This window comes from Pelodiscus sinensis, chromosome 3, assembly GCF_052426305.1.
Source record: "Pelodiscus sinensis isolate ZL-2025 chromosome 3, ASM5242630v1, whole genome shotgun sequence".
Lineage (NCBI taxonomy): Eukaryota > Metazoa > Chordata > Testudines > Trionychidae > Pelodiscus > Pelodiscus sinensis.
In genome coordinates, this window is record NC_143054.1 from 45,597,880 (window position 1) to 45,614,925 (window position 17,046).

Genomic DNA, 17,046 nt, shown 5'->3' on the forward strand with positions numbered 1-17,046 from the left:
CCATTTCTACCCATCCTGGCTAATAGCCATTGATGGACCTAACCTCCATTAATTTATCTAGTTCTTTTTTGAACCCTGTTAAAGTCCTAGTCTTCACAACCTCCTCTGCCCAGGAGTTCCACAGATCACCCATGCGCTGTGTGAAGAAAAACGTCATTAAATCAATAAGTTCACCCCAATTCACAGTGTTGTATAGATCCCTGAAAAGAGACAGGAGATAGGGGTGTGCAGGCCCTCCCTCTCCAATGGACCCCAGCCCAGTGCCTTATCAGTGGTTGTAGCTCCAGCTATTGAGTCAGTGGGCAAAAGCTCCAACCAAAACACACTGACTTCCCAGCATCGGCTCACTCAACAGTTAGCCATCCCCTTCCTTTGGACTTCTTTCTGTTGTGGTTGCCTCAACTTCAGTGTGGATCTTTATCTTCCCCCTCTGCTCTGGGGTTCGGCTGCCCCTCTTTCCCTCTGGATCCTGTGAGACTTCTGAGAAATTCTGGCCTTTAGCCTCGATTGCAATGCCTCGGTGTCTGGGTTGCCGCTGTGGCTTGTCTGGAGCAGAAGATGCACGTCCTCTCCCTCCAGCCACTAGCCCCAACTGAGCTGAGCTGCTCTCTTTTATATCTCTGCAACTGTAGCATTCCCAGTATGGCGGAAGGAGTGTAGCTTTCTCAGCCCTCAGAGCTGGGTTAACCCCTCTTGCCCAGTGCAAGCGAGCGTGCCCTGTCAGAGAGTCCTATGGCAAATGTCTCTCTCCTTTTCAGTCTGAGGCTTAAATGATTTGCAAGTTCAGAACTCATTGCTAATGTGCTCGTCACCAAAATACCTCAGGCAACTATTGTGTAGGTCACTGATAGACACAGAATGCCTGCTCTCTTCACAAAGTTTGAAGGTTGGGGATCAAAGCATGTCTCATGCCTAGGTTAAGGCCCATTAGGGACAACTGCAAACTATTACTAAAACTATACTAAGGGGATACTAAGTAGAACACTATACAAGTAAATTAGGGTATGTCTACACTACAATGTTAGTTCGAACTAACGCACGTTAGTTCGAACTAACATTCATAGCTGCTACACTAGCGCTCCGCTAGTTCGAATTTGAATCGAACTAGCGGAGCGCTTAGTTCGAACTAGGAAAACCTCATTTTACGAGGATTAAGCCTAGTTCGAACTTACTAGTTCGAATTAAGGGGTGTGTAGCCTCTTAATTCGAACTAGTGGGAGGCTAGCCCTCCCCAGGTTTCCCTGGTGGCCACTCTGGCCAACACCAGGGAAACTCTATGCCCCCCTCCCGGCCCCGGATCCCTTAAAGGGGCACGGGCTGGCTACGGTGCCCGTGCCAGGTGCAAGCCTGCCAGCACCCAGCCAGCAGACCCTGCACCTGGCACGGCACAGAGCCACCCACCCGATGTCCCCCAGCCCACCCCCTCTTCCCGGGACCAGGCTGGCGGCTCCCGGGAGCTTGCCCTGGACCGCAAGAGGCGGGCACCTTCCTGGGCTAGTGCGGACATCGTGGACCTTGTCCACGATCTCGGCACTAGGCACAGGAAAGTGGCCGTCTAGGGCAGGAGAGCTGCCAGCCTGGCCACCCAGGAGCAGGTGTGCATGAAAATCAAGGGGGTCCACTGAGATCTTTATTTTGTACATCAATAAGAAGGGGGGCTAGGGAAGGGTAAGTGGAAGGAGGTGAGGGAGGAATGGGGTACGAGCCCCCGATGAGGAGGACTGGGCTGGCTCTGCGGGCTTCTGGGGGTGGAAGCTCTCCTGCAGCCCCCCGATTGCCCCCTCTCCCCAGATGGCAGCCTGCGGCAAGTGCAGCCGGGCTGATGGCCGAGTGCTGTGATGTGCCCAGTGTGGGTACTCCGGGCAATCCAAGCCAGGACTGCTTTGCAAGCGGGGCACCCCTTAGAACTGTCTGTCCGGGGTGGGGGTCGGGTCCCTTTAAGCGCAGCCCTCGGCTAGTCTGAGACAGCATCTCCACGCTCTAAGTCCTCCTCTGATGCCCTGCCGGCACTGCTTCCGGCCATCCTTAAGCCCTGTTCAGGGTCCACTCAATGTGGACTTGCTAGTTCGAATTAGCAAAACGCTAATTCGAACTAGTTTTTAGTTCTAGACGCGTTAGTTCGAATTAGCTTAGTTCGAATTAACTAATTCGAACTAAGTTAGTTCAAATTAGCGCTGCAGTGTAGACATACCCTTACTGTGTTGACAAGAATGAGTGGAGCAGTTCCATTGTAACATCACAGGGGCAAGGAGGGACTGAGGGTGGGGCACTAGGGAAGGGCATGACACCCCTTATACTGCACCATGAATGCGCCACTGCAGAGATCACCAGGGCTGATCTCCTATAGATAATGTTGCAGGAAAAACTTCTGGCCCTGGTATATGTGACGAACACAACCCCTAATCTGGAATGGACTTGAGCCATCACTTGAAGAACTGCTGACTTCTCTCTCCAGGCAATTGTAGCAGATATTGAGGCAAGAGCTTTTTGATTCATAGACTTTGAAAGGTCGGAGAGACTGAGGCAGTTGGAGGTGCTGGAGGATACAGTGGGGATTCAGGTTCTCAACTATTAATCAATTAATTATTATTATTATTAGCATTCCCATGGCACCTAGGAGTCCCAGTCATGGTCCAGAACCAGGATTGCTTTCAGGAAGTCCCTGATTCCTGCTTGCAGCCTAGCTACATATGTGTGAGATCATAGCTGGAAAGCAGGCAGGCATGTCAGGGCTCTCACATCATACGTATGACATTTGGCAGCACTGTGAGATTGGCAAAAATAAGTCTTTAACAATAACACCCAACTCTATTTTATGTATTGGGTCCCAATGTACTGCCACTGCCCACCTCTCATTCAACAGGTTTTAAAGCAGTCCAAATTGTGCACAGTGTCAGTAATATGCAAAACTGAAATTGGAACACGCCCAACTTGAATGGAGACTAAAACATTGACAAACAAATGGGTGCCAAGCAACAGCTGAGCTTTAAGTTTGCATACTAAGGAAATGCGGGGGGGGGGGGGGGGGGGGAGAGCAAGCCAAGTGGGATGAGTGTTCTGAGTCTGATTAATCATCCTTCAGCCTGACAATAAAACACAAGTAGCTGGCTCATGTTGCTGACTTCGGCTTGTAGGGCTCAGGCAATGGGGCTATAATACTGCAGTGTAGACATTCGGGCTCAGGCTGGAGGCCAGGCACTTGTCACTACTCCTTCATTGAGTCCCAGACCAAGCTGGAACATCTACACCACAATTTTATAGCCCCTGCAGCCCAAACCGCTCAAGTGTGAGTCAGCTGATATGGCCAGATGTGGGATTTCAACTGCAATAAAGATATACTGAGTTTTCTGAGTCATCTCAGATCCTTAGCCACCTCAGTCTGCTCAGCATGGCTACCTTCTGGGGGACACTCCATCAGTTCTGACAGACTGTTCCTGCTCTAGCCTGTTCCTGCTCCTGCCTCTGCCTGCTGCTACCCAAGCCAAGAATGGTCCTCTGGCTGTCCTGACAACTCTTTATATGCTTGGCTCCAACAGCATGTTCACCACTGAGATGACAGTTGGTCCATCTGGGGCAGCCCACTTCTAAATTTTTGAACTTTGTCCTCACTTCAGAAATTATTGCCCACTCTTGTTATAAGGCTTTGAGTTCTCATTTTGATACAAAATAAATCCATCCAAACAGAATTCTCTACCCTGTCTGGAGGCTGATCGGGGCCATCGTAGGATCTTCATGGCGGTAAGATGTCAGCATTTATTTTGTCAAATACAGCAGCAAAATTTTGGTATTTCACAGGGTTTTGTCTCCTTGAAATTGCTGGAAGAAGCGGATCCTTTAAATAGAAACAAATGAAAGGGATCACGCCTCCCATGTGGCTCCCAGGCAACACATTACGGGGGTCGGGAGCTGTGAGCCTTTTCAGTTGCTTCTGTTTAAAAGGCTCGCACCTTAGCAGCTGTCGGGAAGGCATGAGCCCTTTAAATAGAAGCAGCTGAAAGGGCTCGCAGCTCCTGGCCCTGCCAGGTATGAGGGAGGTGCGAGCCCTTACAAATAATTCTATTTAAAGGGCCTGCACCTAACGGGCAGTTCCTAACGTTGCCTGGCAGCCTACCAGCAGATGCAAACCCTTTAAATAGAAGAAAGTGAAAGGGCTTGCACCTCCCTGGTGGCTCCCAGGCAATGCACTAGCCGCAGGGCCAGGAGCTACAAGCCCTTTCAACTGATTCTATTAAAAGGGCTTGTGCTTCCCCGCAACTGCTAGCGCATTGCCTAGCAGCCATGGGAAAGGTGTGAGCCCTTTAAATAGGGGCAGTTGAAAGGGCTTGTGTGTCCCCAGCTCACAGGCAACACATTAGAGGGTGGGGGCAGGAACTGCCGTGCAGGCTGGATAAAAGAGCTAAGTAGGCCAGATCTGACAGGCTCCTGCCCAGCCCTGCCTTATGAGAACACATTGATGAGAATCGTAAAAAAAATTTCATTTGTCCATTGTCCTCTCCCATTAGAGCCCTGATATTTTTCCATTAAGAGAGATGGCTCCTTGTTTCTATATATGTTACTGTACATTTAACAAAAATCACTATCAAGATCAATTACCCCCACCCATAGTCAACAGACTATTGAAAAGGGTTGTCACCGCCAATGTATTCAGCAAGCTTAGGCTTTGTGACACTTATAATCTAGTCTGCATCGGAACAGGTCAACAAATGGAAAACTGTGTTTTGGACACATCAAGGCGATTTTGAGTATCTAGTTATGCCTTTCAGTCTCTGCAGTGACCCAGCCATATTGGTGCATGGTATCAATGAAATTTTTTAGGAATATTTTAGACTAGTTTTTAGTGATCTACTTGGATGACATCCTCACCTTCTCAGAAAATCAAGTCTTTCATGACCAACACATCCACCTGATACACAGGTATCTGAGCAAATGGCCTGTTTGGGAAACCCAAGTAGTGCAAGTTTGATCACCTTTTTGTTGACTTCTTCAGATATGTTATTTCCCACAATAGGACACCTAAAGATTGTCCACTGTCATGGAATCATGGCGGCGAGTTATATGGGCTTGTGGTGCCCATGCTCCACCAATATTTGGAGCTGGGTCTCTCACCTGGCTCTGAATATTGCTCCTCCCTCCAGCCCCAGAGAGTCCTCAGAGGAGAAGAGGACTTGTAATGGGACGCCCGCAGCCCCAATGTGACGGAGCCCTGGGGCTCCACCATTGGTCACACCATGGCAAGCTGTCACGGCAAGCTTGCACCGCCCCCATACCCTTGCGGCACATGCGCAAACTGTGTGCCAGACGGGGTGCCGGGATGCAGAGGCTCGCCCTGGACGGACGCTACAGTGAGTGGGCGCGGTGGGCCAGCCCCGCTCCCGCAGCTTTGCAGCACATGCTCACGCCGCGCCGGGTATTTTAAATGCCGGCGGTGTGGCAGGCAAGGGGGAGGGAGTCCACCCAGGCCCGGGGCAGTGGGGTGAACTCAGGGAGGTACCCACTCTCCTGTGGCATCCAGGACCCAGCAAGCAACCCCGCGGGGCAGACGCTCAGGCTCCGCAGCCCCAGAAGAAATGGGGCAGCCTATGACCCCTCGACGGACAGCGGGGCGGCAGGGCCTGATCGCAGACTCCAGCCCCACTGCCCCGCAAACTGGAAGGCAGAAGGTAGGGGAGGGGGAAAAATAGCGAAAAGGGGTGGGAGAGGAAAGGGCTTGTGCTGAGGGGAGGAGGACTGGTCAGGTGAAGAAAGGGGAAGGCACCAAGGGACAGCGTGGAGAAGAGACAAAATGTCAGGGGGCCAAGTGCAGACAATGAGGAAAAGGGCAGGAGGGGAGGGGGACAGGGTGATGCTGGGAGAGGAGAGAGTAAGGGAATTGGGGACTAGAAGGGGGAGAGGGAGGTGCTGGGAGAAGATTTGAAAGAGAAGGGTGGGCATGAGCAAGGCGGGAATGGAGCAAGTCATGTGTGAGGGCACAGGGGCATGAGGGAAACGGGGGCAGAGGGTGATGAGGGAAAAATAGGACAAAGGGGGCAGGGGCAGGCACCAGGAGGATGCAGGTGCCAGGGGATTCTGGGGGTGAAGCAGAAGGGCAGACACCTGAAGGGGAGGGACTAGCACCATAGGAGAGAGGCAGGACAGGTGTGTAGAGGGAGGTGTTAGGAGAGGGGATGAGGAGGGGTAGCTCACATGATCCGAGTGGGGCTACTGGAAGAGTGGGCACAGGGGGCAGAGAAGGGCTGATGGAGGGGGGCGGGTCTCAGGAGGGCTGAGGGCAGTGAGAAAGGAAGGAGTCAGGACAGCAGAGGAGGGTGAGGGGTTGGGGGAGGGACAGCAGGTACCAGGGGAGCTGATGGAACAAGGGGAGAAGACATGGCAGCAGAGAGAAAAGGTAAAGGTTTAAAAATATGTATTAATAACTTGGGTGCCACAGTGGCACATCCAAACAAGCCACATGAACTCAGTACTGGTGCACAACACAACATTCATTCTGCTCATGGGAGGAAACTCTTAGGCTATGTCTACACTGGTGGTTTCTTGCGCAAGGGTTCTTGTGCAAGCCTTGTGCAAGCACATGTCCATACTGCCATGTGCGAGCTGTGCTTTTGCCCAAGATGCTCTCTTGCCCAAGAAAGCTCCGATGTCCATTTTAGCTATAGAGGTTTCTTGTGCAAGAAATCACTGCTGACCATCCACACTGCCCTCTTGCGCAAGAGCTATGCTCTTTTCTCTCTTACCATGTCGTACGGTAAATTTCCTTGAGCAAGAGCCGGCGGGCAGTGTGAATGCTCTGTGGGTTCTTGCACAAGAACGGCTGTACTTTCACAAGAAGCCACGAGTGTAGACATAGCCTCAGAGGGAACACTTCCCCCAGCTCTCTGCCCCCGAGTTAATGTCACACACATTGGGTTAATGCAACTGCAGGAGAGTTGCATGCGGGGGGTTTGGTGGGAGCCAAATTAATCCCTGTTGGTAGGAGGATGGTAGGAAAAGCCCTTTGAGAGGGGTGACATGACACCTTTTACTTCTGGTCATGTGTCCATCTTGCCCCGAGTGTGTTACCTCCAGGGGGCGTGACTAATGGGGCACCACCAAAAATTATACAAACCTGGTGCCCATGCATGGAATGGGTAGACCCAAGAACATCCATGATGTGCAGTGTTTCCTGGAGTTTTCAAACTTTTACTAGCAGTTTATCAAGTGGTGTTGCATGATGGTGCCTCTAGGTGCCTGGCTGCTCCAGAAGAGTATTATATTTGCTTGGGTACCAGAAGCCCAGTCCACCTTTGCTCAATTAAAAGAAGCATTTACGTCCACATTTTCCAAATACAATAAATATACCAAAAGAACAGATTAGGACGGTTCTGGGTAGCTTGTCATTGGTGGAAGCCAACCACACACAGACACACACACCCCTACTTTTGAGAATTCAAAAAGATTCTTGCCCTTCCTTTAGAGTATGGTAGTTTTAAATAAACTTCATTGCCAAAACATGGCAAGAATGATTTTCTATATACTGTTTCTGTGTGAAAAAGGTACATAAACATGGTCAATTGCTAAGATAGAGGGAACATTGAAACTGACTATATGTAGATATTGTCAAACATGCAAATTAAACAACCTGAAGAAAGAAAATATTTCCCCTAATCTCTTTCACTTACTGAAATCTTAGGCATTATTCGCAATAGCTGTGGAGAAAAAGAAATTTGGACCACAGCATGACTTTTAAAAAAAATGTTGATTATGTCTTTTTCATTACTAATTAAAACATTTTATCTGTTATATATAAACTTTTTATATGTTAGCAAATATAAATACCATGGAAATCAAAGGCTACATTGGAAATGTGAGACAGAAGAGTAATGATTGCAGTACTTTTGAACTGGTATAGTATCAAACTATGATATTCTACATCCTATGATATTCTACACTCACCTGTACAGTTTCCTCTTTCCCAACATACTTCCCTATTTGGGTTAGTCCACTGATATAGATCCCTAAAACAGGATTCAGTGGCTTCATTTCAGTTTCTTGATCATCTATATACAAAGTTACATGTGTTTCTGTTACCAAGAGACGAATTTGATGCCAGCCTTCGTCAAACAATGTCTAAGAAAATGGAAAAAATAAGAGTCTTTAAAATATAATTTTCTAAATCTAAAGATGTATTACATTTGATCCAACTATTTATCCATTAAGAAGGCAGGTTGTTTGTGATGAAAAAATATAGTAGAGGTTATGGTACTCTCAGTAAAAAATTCAAATTGGCACAAGATAAATTTATTGTATAGTCAAGATTCTGCTAAGCCATTGAAAAATAATCATCTGATAGTTTAAAACCATTTTAAAGACATTTCTCCATCGTCCACTATACGGGATTTATATACAAAGAGAGAAAGACACATTTGTAAAAATGAGGTGTTCAGCAGTGAGCTAACCAGGGTGATAAAGACCTTGGATAAAATTTTCAAACGAGCTTAAATCTCATTTTCATTCACTTAGGATTCTAAATCTCATTAAAAGACAACAGGACTTAGGAACTTAAGGGCTAGATTCCCAGAAAGATTTCATTGCTTGAATACAAGTTTGGGTACCTAAGTCCAACATTTAGGCACCACAGATATTCACAAAACTACCGCTCTGCCAGAGTTTAAATATGTAAAGCACTATGTAAGTACTACTGCTGTTTCAAAACTCAGAATTGCTTTGCATTTGTAGTTTTCAAAAATGATCTGAAAAAATATTGAATGAACAACAACATTTTCCAGAAAATTTAATTGTAAAAGAAAAATGTTAGGCTGTTACAACCCTGGCATGGAAATCTTCCCCACCTCTAAAGTGAGAAGGTTCTTCAGTATTAAAAAGCTAGTGCATCCTCTGCTAAAACTCGAGCTGGCACCTTTATTTAAATGGTGTTTCTTATATGCTATTTGTCATCTAAGAACTGGATATATCATTTTAAGATAACAAAGGTCAAGTCTTAAACTTAATTTTGCTATGTGAGCTCACAGAAACGGTTGCTCTCTCTGAAGCTATTCTTAAGAGCAATCCAATATTATATGTACCAGTAAAGTACAACTTTTGTTAATCTATTTTAGAAATGTGTGTCTGTCTATCCATCTGTGAGCCTGTTTGTTCAAGAACTCATCCTTAATGGGCAAGAGCTAGGATACCAAATTTGTTAGGCAGCTTCCTCTTATCCTAATTTGAAGAGTTTGGTTGTGCCAAGAAGACAGAAATTGCCAGGAATGGGGTCTGTTTTCCATAACATGGAAAGAGAGGGGCACTGAGAATGGCCACCGGGGGCAGTGAGCCCATGGGGGAGAGCTATGCTGCGGAGTAATCACAGAGGCAGCTGCATCACCAAGAAAATGTCCAGCAATGCTGGGGCTCCAACCTCTTGCTTGTCATCAGACCTGTAAAAAAGTAGTTCCGCTGCCTCAACACCCCTTCCCCCCTGCCAGGCCCTTAGCTGCAGTGGTGGAGGGGGTGGAGAGAAAAGGCCTCTGGCAGCCAGAGGGGGGCTGGGAGGAGAGCAAAGGCCCCTGACAGCAGGGGGAGCTGGGCAGAGAGAGAGAAGGCTCCTGGCAACTAGGGGGAACTGGGAAGAAAAAGCCCTGCTCCATGGGACTCCCTGCCCTCAGCCCCTCCTCACCCCCCAACCTTTACTCTTGCACCCCCACATACTCCACACACACACACTCCAGCCTCCGACTCTGACTCCCCACATCCACAAGTCCCTGCTCTGACTCCTGCACCCTCCACATCACCAGCCTCTTTCCCTAAAGGATCCAGGCAATGCCGAGTAACTCTTCTTGTCTACAGTATTTCTGGAACAGCAAAGTCCTTTGCCCTAAATTTAGGGTAGGTTTTGTTTTATTTGTAAAATAGACAAACAACCAAATGACAAAGATTTTACTATAAATTAATTAATTAATTAATTAATTAAAAACCTCTACAGCAGTGGTTTGGAACCTGTGGTCCACAGGCTCCTATGAGTCTGCAAACAATATTTAAGAAGTCCATAAAAGGTTGCTCTTGCCATAGAATAGTGGTTTTCAACCTCCTGTCCGCAGAACTCTGTGGGTCTGCAGATGGTCTTAAGATTTCCAAAAGGGTCTGCACCTCCATTTGAAATTGGTTAAAGGCCCATCAAAGAAAAAAGTTGAAAACCACTGCTCTACACGTACAGTGCAAAAGCCATCTCTAAAACTAGACTATTTTAATTAAAATACATTTACTACTGGACAGATTTGCTATTTTTTTAATAAATACTAAATATTTTTTCGACTAACACCAGCATATTTTATGAGGCATTCATCCAGCTATTTTCAATTATTTACAAATTCAGGCATCAGCTAGGTAAACTGTATTTTCATAAAACTGTATTTTCATGAATATTCCAGTATGGGATCAATGTACTCATTACCTTTACACGAGGTGCAGTAAAAGTGACAACCTGAGTTCCATTTATTAAGCTTGTTGTGGTAAATGATAATGTTTTATCTTCTCCATTTACAGTAACTGTTATCTGTGGCCTCCCATCCAGGCTTAGTATCCTCCACAAATCCCATGTCTTTCTGACCTTAAACCTCTGAGTGGAGACAAATACATATGATGGAGGAAGACCTTCTGGAAACACATTCCTGGTGAGGAAAACACACATACGTTCTGAATGGGAAATTCTGAATAAATCCCATACACTTCTAATAAACCATATTTTATCCCAAACTGCATCACTTTCTACAAAATATACCTTGTAAATTCTGACAAATCAATGTTTGATGTTATTTCATAAGCTTTTGCATTAGAAGATGAGATCTGAATTCTCTTTTTAGCCTTTTTCTTCACACCTAATCCCAAAAGAATATCAAATCCTTTTTCATCTCGAGCTGCCACTGGAATTCTTGTTGGACAAACAGATTCTGCATAACAACAGACAGAATAATTAACAGCAATCTTAAAATACTAAAACTACTATTTAATTCTGCATCTGTCTGACAAACTGTGAAAGATTTTAGGCTAAAGTATAAAGTTCTCAGCTTCTTTGTTTGAATACCAAAATAGACTATGGAAGAAACTCTTTGGGTCAAATATTTCTCCATTTCTGCAGGATTCAGAGGAGAACAGATAAATGAGTGAAAAATGAAGCAGAACCGCCTTTTCCCCACCCCCATATACAGACCTGTCACATGTTCCCCTCTTTTGCCTGATACCCTCCAAATCCCCTCCACAAAGCACTGAATATTTGGATCTCTGGGAGTTTGTGGGTGGAAACAGCTGCTGTGCATAACTTATTCTCATGGTGACCTGATGGATGCTGCCACAGGAATATGGGGTATATCTACACTGCAATTGTACATGAGAATGCCAGCAGAAGTAGAAAAGACTTGCGCTAGCAGGGTTCAGGCTAGCATGCTAAAAACAGCAGTGTGGACATTGTTGCTTGGGTCACACCTGGCCCGTGAGGGTTGAGTTGAAGTGCCTAGTCCATATCTCCACTCGACCTACACAATCACATTGCTATTTTACCACACTGGCTCAAGCTCTGCTACCACCAGTCTCTTTCTATCCCGCCTGGGAAGCTTGCTTCTAGCTGCAATGTAGAGATGCTTAGTGTTAGAGACATACCCACAGTCACTAATACAGTTTGAGCTTCTCAGATGAAAGGCAGTGCAGACATAAAACATCATATCTCCAGTTCTGCAAAACTAATATATTAGGGACAGCCTATCTCAGCCATTACTCAGCTACACAGAGGGCACCCTAGATGTCCAGCTACAGAAGCTACTTCCTAATTCAAGAGGGTAGCTGCATAGCTCATTGCTGCTTTAAATCAAGGTACAGCTGGCCAAGACTGCTCAGAGTAATTGGATTAATGAAAATGAGATCCCTTAGTATTCCTCCTGATGGTAATATACGTGTGTGTTATAAAAATAGAGAGTGAAGAGAGAAGGATTCTTCCCTCGATGGGAGTTCTGGTGCAGGAGATAAGTAGAAGAAAAATGCCCATTAGGACCAAAGAGTCTTCTAGCTCCTTCTGAGTGTAGGACTGAAGACGACAGCCCCTCTACTGGAGATGATGAAGGAGGTCATCACCCAACTCTGATGACTGGTACTCCTGCATGGAGGAAGCGGAGCATCTTCATTATTTCATTCCTAAAGCACCTCACTGTGATAAATAACATAAGGAACTCTGATGTGATCAATTTTCTGCTTATTCTGGATTGTCCATGCAGCTTTCTAGACACCAACCTGCCATATGAACACTGCTACCACTCTGTGTCACACTCCCATACTTTCCCTGCACTCTATGACGGTGTATCTGCACAGCACCCTTAGCTCAAAACAAGCTATGCAATTTGCACTTCGCAAATTACATAGCTTATTTTGAGTGTATTTCAAAATAACTTATTTCATAATTTCAAAATAAGGCGCTGTTCCGAAATTCCCCTTAACCATAGTGGAACAAAGGTTACTGGGACATCAGAATAAGCCTCCGGTTATTTCAAAATCTATTTAGAAATAACAGGCTGCTTCAGTAGACACAGAATAGCTATTTCAGGATACTTCCAGTATCCCAAAATAGCTCCACAGTGTAGAGTATCCTATGTGTCCACAAGTGCACAGCAACTAGGTGCAAGGAAGATTTACATGGTAGTTTGCCATGCACTAACTCACTGTGTAGACAAGCTTTTCTGTCAACAATCCTTCAGATGTTACAGAGAAGATGGAGACTGAGGGGAAGAGTAATGGATTAACCAGAACTGCTTACCATTATCAGTGTTCAAATCCCTTTAAAAAATACAGCATTTAAAAAAATTGTTATATGTGTCAAAAGCAAACATCCTGCACATGCTGTAACAGACAAGCAAGCAAGCAACGAGATGTACAGAAAAAACATCCTCCTGTATCAGTACTACTTAGACCTCCCTGGTATGGCACCCTCGGGACCTAACCGGTCCTGAATGAGGGAATTTGCCAGATCAGGGGAGGTACCCTGCCATTGGTCTCCCATGATACTTCCTCTCCCTCCAGCTGGCTCTGATCCAGCACCACTGCCACAAAGCATCAGCTCTGCTGCTATAGAGCTTGGGCTCCAGCATGCTGCTGCCACCCAGCCGGCGCTTCCTGGGGATGGGGCCCCATGGCTGTCCAACTGCTGCTGCACCAAGACGTGGCTCCGCAGGGATGGGGCTTGCTAGGTCTCACTGCTTCCCTGACTGACCAGGGCTCTCCAGGAATGGGGCTCACCCATCCAATTGTGAGGCTCCCCTCTGACGGACTTCCTGACTGGCTTGCATTCCTGGGTGCCAGAGCTTTCTGATCCAGCAACATCCATGATCCTGCCAGACCACAGATGTTGCTGAACCAGAGAGTCATGAATTTAAGAAGTTCAACCTGTATTAATACAGAGATTCAATGAAGTAGTTCCCATAAGTATTTGCTAATGAAGCTTTCTTTTATACTTTATCAATTCACAACTAAATGAGTAAAATGTAGTAACAATATGAAGAATTTTTTAAGGTGTAAAAGATTACTGTAAGTAAAGAGCATATTTACTTTTGACTGATAACAAACATGGGAATTAATTTTGAAAAGTCTTACACATGGTACAAAGAGTAACACAAGTTGGGTGCATGATACTAAAATGTAACAGATGTTTGGGTGTTTATTGCCTTAGATTTGGATTAATTTCAAATAATTAAACTTTAATCAGCAGCTTGACATAGGATAGAGATAAGGCTATAATTATTTTTGAGTTACAACAGTTGTATTTTGACTCCTTTGCATACAACATGAATTATGGTCCATTATGTCTGTTATGGTAAAGTCTGCTTTAAAGCTATTTTCACTGTACAAATATGATGAGATATGTTTTCTGTTGAAATTAAAGTTGGCTGAATGTTCACCCCCTCCACCTCCCCTTTTTTTAACAAAAACAATTCTGGGCAATGGACCTAAAATGCTAAAAATGATAGAATTAGGTGCTAAAGCCAATATTTATTTTCATTAATAGTTTATCTTATTAAAAACAGACCTGTTTTGCTTTTGTTACAATATATGCTTAAACTATATTGTAAATTCGTTTTCACTATTCAAATTTTCCACTGTTCAATAGGAAAATATCAGTTCATAATCAAGAAAGACGTTAGAAATACATTCCAAAGAAGGGCTGGAGGATTCTGAGATCTCCATCTGGACCAGCCATGGGTTAGAGCCAGGTGCTAAAAGGAAGAACACAAGTTTTGTTGCCAAAGAATTATCAGCACAGAGGTCTAGACTGTGGCTAGCCCATGCTGAAATGCTCAAGAAAGGAAGATGTAAAAAAAAAAAAAAAAAAAAAAAAAAACATTTTCCCTTTTGTGCCACCATGCGCCTGCTGCCTCAGATGCCAGTCATAACTGAAGCTCCCAACAACCAATGAGACATTCTGAAATGTGATCTAATCAATGGCTAGTCTATCCTCCATCTCTTTCCAATAGCCAAGAATTACAGAAATCACGCATAATTTACACTCTGGACAATAAAATATCTGGAGCCTAGAAGACCTCAGAACAATTATTACATAGCACAGACACTGCTGGTGTTCGTATGCATATCAAAGCACAAGTGCAAAGTTTAGTCAAATTAAACTTGATAAATTATTGCTTCAGCTGGTCTTTTTGAATGGATTAAGAAACATGCACATGCAGCAAAGTCAGTTTCTAAACTCAGTTGCACCAAAAATGATCAAGTGTGTCTTCTATGAATATGTATACGAGGCATTCATACTAATCAATATGAGTATTAGAGCCAAATCTGATCTCAGTTATACCAGTGGGAAAATCTGGGGTCACTTTAATTAGTTCAATCCAGAAATAAGGGTTCCTTGAAGAAACTGGATTTACTCTGAGTTCATGCTGAAGTAACCAAGATTAAAATCTGACCCTGAGATTTCCATGTGCATATTTCATGCATTAAAGAGATACAGAAGATTTATATGGGATAAGGAGTTTTATTTGGTCATCTAGACCATCTTCTTCCACTGTGTCAGGACTATTTTCATACTACTTGCACCATCCACCACAGATGATCCTGCTCTCCTGAAGGCAGTAGTAGTTTTTTTATTGGCGTTACTGTCAGTAGCATTGGGCCCAACTCTGAAAATTGCCAGTGATGGCAATTCTATAGCCTCCCTTGACACTTTGTTTCATTATGCCATTTTTCCTTATACGTGATCTAATTTTGCCTTGCTGCAGCCTCAGAAAACTTCTTGTTCAATCTCATTAGTTAATACTTATAATTGATCCCTCTCTATTCCATAACATCTCTTCATGCCTAGAGAGGTTGTGGAATCTCCATCATTGTCTAACCTGCTCTTAAAAATCTAGATATCTGTCTGGGATGGTTTAGATGGTGCTTGATACTGCCGTGAGAGTCAGGGACTGGAATTGAGGACCTCTTGAGGACCCTTCCAGTTCTTGTATTCTATAATTCTATGTACTGCTAAATTGACTACTATTTTTAATACATTATTACATGCAGTCTCTGCATGTCTGAAGTCAAGAGAAATAATCCTTTTCTTTGTATATTAAGCCTAGCAAAATCTCAGACGTTACAAAGCAAGAACTGCATTGTTTACCATAGGGCTATTAGTATAGTCCAGGTTGCTAGTCACCTCTGAAACTTCTCTCTCTCTCAAGAAAAGAGAACAAGTCATGAACTGGACAATGGAACCCCAAAAGTGTTCAGCAAAGTTTTATTACTCATTCCCCTGCCAAGACCAAACACATAACATACAAGGAGTTTAGTATCCTGTTCCAGTATAGGCTGTAGTTTATTGATAATGTGTTGGACAGGTTTAAGTTGGGGGCTGTAGGTGATGACAAGTGGTGTTCGATTGTTGGTTTTCTTGGGTCTGTCTTGAAGTAGTTGATTACTAGGTATTCGTCGGCTCTTTCAATTTGCTTTTTTATTTCTCTGGGTGGGTAGTTGAGGTTTATAAATGCTTGGTAGAGATCCTGAAGTTTCTGGTCTCTGTCAGTGGGATTAGAGCAGATGCGGTTGTATCGAAGATGCTTGTCATCACCTACAGCCCCCAACTTAAACCTGTCCAACACATTAACAATAAACTACAGCCTATACTAGAACAGGATACTAAACTCCGAGAGGCTCTGGGAGACAGATCCATAGTATCCTATAGACTACCACCTAACCTCAAGATGATTCTTACCAACAACCACAGGACATACCACACTAATACCAACCCTGGTACCTTCCCTTGCAACCAACCCCGTTGCCAGCTTTGTCCACATATTCACTCTGCTGATACCATTATTGGACCTAACCAAGTGAGTTATAAGATCAAGAACACATATTCCTGCGCATCCAGAAATATAATTTATGCTATCATGTGCCGAAAGTGCCCGTCTGCTATGTACATTGGACAAACGTCTCAGACACTTCGCCAAAGGATCAATGCCCACAAAACAGATATCAGACAGGATCACAAAGAAAAAACAGTTTGTTGCCATTTCAACCAGAAAGGACATTGTCTCAACAACTTGATTACCTGCATCCTGCTTCAAAAGCCTTTTAAGACTTCACTTGAAAGAGAATCCTCTGAACTGTCATTCATGCTTAAATTCGACACTTTACACTCAAATTTTAATAAAGATGCTAATTATCTTACCCATTACAAAGATAGCTTCCCCAATTATCACCTCTAATATCATTAGCTCACAGACATTTACCTTCCCCCCCCCCATCCCGCTTCTGTTCTGAAATTTGATTTGTCCTTTTCATATGTGTTCATTTTTTTAATTGTATCCTTTGGTATATATGGTTGTGACAATCTTCTTCCACTATTTGATCTGAGGAAGTGGGTCTGGCCCACGAAAGCTCACCACCTTTTAAACCATCTTGTTAGTCTTTAAAGTGCTACATAGTCTTGGCTTTTGTTTCAGCTACACCAGATTAACAGGGCGACATTTCTATCACTATATTTCAGGACAGTCATTGATGGTTCAGGAAGGAAATCCTGTATATACATATCATGTACAACAGTGC

General features: G+C 44.5%; 1 protein-coding gene across 1 annotated transcript in view; it reads right to left on the minus strand.

The window, feature by feature from the left end:
- The window catches only part of COL21A1 (collagen type XXI alpha 1 chain), a 188,020-nt gene that overhangs the window by 116,246 nt on the left and 54,728 nt on the right, over nt 1-17,046 (minus strand). Inside the window, exons 4-6 of the mRNA XM_075923637.2 lie at nt 10,751-10,919; nt 10,424-10,640; nt 7,930-8,103 (exon numbers count right to left, since the gene is read on the minus strand). Of these exons, the coding sequence (XP_075779752.2) occupies nt 7,930-8,103; nt 10,424-10,640; nt 10,751-10,919 (560 nt within the window). The remainder of the gene's footprint in view (nt 1-7,929; nt 8,104-10,423; nt 10,641-10,750; nt 10,920-17,046) is intronic.